At 39.3% G+C, this 3,752-nt stretch overlaps 1 protein-coding gene across 1 annotated transcript in view; it reads right to left on the reverse strand.

The window, feature by feature from the left end:
* Nucleotides 1-2,443: 2,443 nt before the first annotated feature.
* TTLL8 (tubulin tyrosine ligase like 8) overlaps nt 2,444-3,752 on the reverse strand; it is a 58,136-nt gene continuing 56,827 nt past the window's right edge. The window contains exon 14 of the mRNA XM_070754726.1: nt 2,444-2,649. Coding sequence (XP_070610827.1) covers nt 2,444-2,649 — 206 coding nt within the window. The remainder of the gene's footprint in view (nt 2,650-3,752) is intronic.

Consider the following 3,752-nt stretch of genomic DNA (forward strand, 5'->3'; position numbering starts at 1 on the left):
AATAATAATAATAATAATAATAATAATTATTATTATTATTATTATTATTATTATTATTATTATTATTATTATTATTATTATTATTATTATTGGCTTTGGGGAGCCATAGGAGAGAGAGAGAGTCTTCTATGGACTATCTTCCCATAAGATGGCAACAAGCTATGCTGGCTGGAGAATTCTGGTATTTGATGTCCACAAGTCTTAAAGTTGCCATGTTTGAAGACCTCTGATTTAATAGAAGGAACGTGGAACAGAGGTGAAATGCTCCCGGTTCACTCATGCTTGTTGGCCATCGGAGAGCCGGTCGCCAAGGGAGCACAGGGCTCCACCCGCCTGCCCGGATGCCACTATTTAGGTCCCTTTACCCTCGGCATATGCACAAAGCATTCTGTACATTTACCAGATGGTCTTCAGGGGCAGGCCCGTGTAGAGCACAGAGCAATAACCTCGTGTACTTAAGATTTTATCTTAATTCAGGGGTGTCAAACTGGCGGCCCACGGGGTGGAGATGTCATGCATAGGCCACGCCCACCCCAGCTCCGCGAAGGGGGGAAACATCACAATGTGTCATGTGATGGCAGCATGATGCTGCGAGTTTGACAGCCATGTCCTAACTATTCTTCCCAGTTCAGCTATGGACTTAGGGTAGAATCTGAAAACAGCTTTCCCCAGTGTAAAGTGTACAGCAAGCAGAGACCAATATGCCAGTATTTCCATCAGTTTTTTCATGTTCGTGTCTTTGTGGAACTGCAACCTCTTTTAGTAGCATAACCTAGAAACATAGAAACATAGAAGTCTGACGGCAGAAAAAGACCTCATGGTCCATCTAGTCTGCCCTTATACTATTTCCTGTATTTTATCTTAGGATGGATATATGTTTATCCCAGGCATGTTTAAATTCACTTACTGTGGATTTATCTACCACGTCTGCTGGAAGTTTGTTCCAAGGATCTACTACTCTTTCAGTAAATAATATTTTCTCATGTTGCTTTTGATCTTTCCCCCAACTAACTTCAGATTGTGTCCCCTTGTTCTTGTGTTCACTTTCCTATTAAAAACACTTCCCTCCTGGACCTTATTTAACCCTTTAACATATTTAAATGTTTCGATCATGTCCCCCCTTTTCCTTCTGTCCTCCAGACTATACAGATTGAGTTCATGAAGTCTTTCCTGATACGTTTTATTCTTAAGACCTTCCACCATTCTTGTAGCCCATCTTTGGACCTGTTCAATTTTGTCAATATCTTTTTGTAGGTGAGGTCTCCAGAACTGAACACAGTATTCCAAATGTGGTCTCACCAGCACTCTATATAGTGGGATCATAATCTCCCTCTTCCTGCTTGTTATACCTCTAACTATGCAGCCAAGCATCCTACTTGCTTTCCCTACCGCCTGACTGCACTGTTCACCCATTTTGAGACTGTCAGAAATCACTACCCCTAAATCCTTTTCTTCTGAAGTATTTGCTAACACAGAACTGCCAATACAATACTCATATTGAGGATTCCGTTTCCCCAAGTGCATTATTTTACATTTGGAAACATTAAACTGCAGTTTCCATTGCTTTGACCATTTATCTAGTAAAGCTAAATCATTTACCATATTACAGATGCCTCCAGGAGTCTAGCATCCTTCAGACCGCTGATGGTTTCGCCACAAAGGCTTACTTACTGGCAAAGATACAAATCAATAGAGCAGTCCCATCTTAACAAGATGCTAACTTAACTTGCTTTATCATTCCTGGAAGAATATCTAGGACAATTTTTTCTGATTGTTATTGTTTTATGTCAAATGTAGTGTTTTCCAGTTTATGTTAGTCAAGCACTGATGTCTAGTTTGCCTACTGTAAATAATCTTTCCAGTCCATTTGATTACAAAATAACATGGGTCTCTAGTGTCCATCTCCTTCCTTCCTTCCTTCCTTCCTTCCTTCCTTCCTTCCTTCCTTCCTTCCCTCCCCAGAGTAATCCACCAATCAGCAGCCATGGTGAAAATGGTCCAGAAAGAACATTGGGCATCACAATAGCCAAAGAGACAAAGGAATTGAAATCTGAAAAACTGGCTTCCTTTCTAGCCAATTGACACACAGGCATCAATTGGGCTAAAGCTACAATTTGGAAGAGCCATCAGTTCTGTCTACAGAATCCATTACTTTCCGGATGCTAATTACCTTTCCAGAAGACACTGTTTCTTATCTAAATATGTCCATTCAAATACTGCTAAAGCTCATCTCTGTTATGCCTCCCATAAATGTTGAAATGGTAAGATTTATACTAATAGCAACATTTGGTCGAATTCCTATTACATATTTGATCATTAATGGGGGTTTGGATGTTTTACAAGGACTTTTTTCAAACACAAGGATGGTTCTTGAGCTCTGCTTTATCTTTTAGGGAATTGGTTGTTAAAAAAAAAAAACACCGTCTCAAGGCACGTTGAATAGTCAAAAGTATTTTGGAAACCCATAATACGGGGAAGCCACTCTGGTCTTGGCCATCTTTTCAGGAGGAGAACATGGACTCATAGGTAAATATGCACCTCCTTGTAATACAGTTGCACAAAAGGAGCTGCAGTGTTTACAAGTTTTCTCCGACTGGAAACCATCTCCACAAACTAGGCATTGGTTCTTCTTGGTTTGGTTCTGTAGACCTTTAAATAGAGAGCAAACAATAATTTCAATCAATACTGAATCACATAGTTTACTGTGTCCCACTTGCCATATTTTTCGTAGTATACGTGGCAACTTTTGCCTCCTAAAAGAGACTGAAAATTTGGGTACATCTTATACTCCGAATGTAGCTTTTATTAAGCCTTTTTTTTAAGCCTTAACAAGGTGCTAACATGATCTTCTGTGCTTTGTTAGCTAAGCAATCTTCCCTTTGCCTGATTCTTTCATTGCTGCTCTCTCCAACAATCAGCTGAGCCTTTTTCAGCCCTAAGGAGGTGCTAACAATGAAGCAACCTTGCTTGCTTTGCTAGTGAAGTGACCTTCACTAGCAAAGCCCTAGCACATTGGAATAATCATAAAATGGGGCAAAATTGAGTTAGCGGATGTCTCATTTAGCAACAGAAATTTTTCGCTTCATGGTGGTTGTAAATCAAGGACTACACGTACATGTTTAAGCAGTTCGTGGTTTTACTCATGGTTAATATGAAGCTATTCTTCCTTCAACCCCTCTTTGTTATTATTTTGACAGCCTACAGGGATTTTTTATTCTCTTTTATCAATAGGCACTGAACCAGAAAAAGCCATCATGCCTTATTAACAAGTACACAAATATCTCCCTACCATTATTTTATAGTACTTGTTTTTAATGTCCAACCCAAGGTTGTCAATTAAGTGTTCAGTTTTTTGAGTTGGCCCAATCAAGGAGGAAGGAGGGTAAAGAAAAAGGAGTTGATGTTCTGTACCTATCATGCCAAAAGAAATAGAATGAGATGGGATGGGATGGGATGGAATAGGAATAGGAATAGGAATAGGAATAGGAATAGGAATAGGAATAGGAATAGGAATAGGAACAGAATTTTATTGGCCATGTGACACACAAGGAAAGTCATAGATATATCTCTAAAATAGTTCCAAAGACTGTATATCTAATTTAAACATGCAGTGGATTTGTACTGATGGTGAGTAATAGCAGAGAAATCTCTCCTGGGAGAAATGCAAGTAATAAAGTAATGAGCAATTTCCCACCATGGTTATGTGAAAGGTATTTCACTGACACCTCCAAAGCATCTCTAGTTAATGGGGG

The sequence above is a fragment of the Erythrolamprus reginae genome, chromosome 6 (assembly GCF_031021105.1).
Source record: "Erythrolamprus reginae isolate rEryReg1 chromosome 6, rEryReg1.hap1, whole genome shotgun sequence".
NCBI lineage: Eukaryota > Metazoa > Chordata > Lepidosauria > Squamata > Dipsadidae > Erythrolamprus > Erythrolamprus reginae.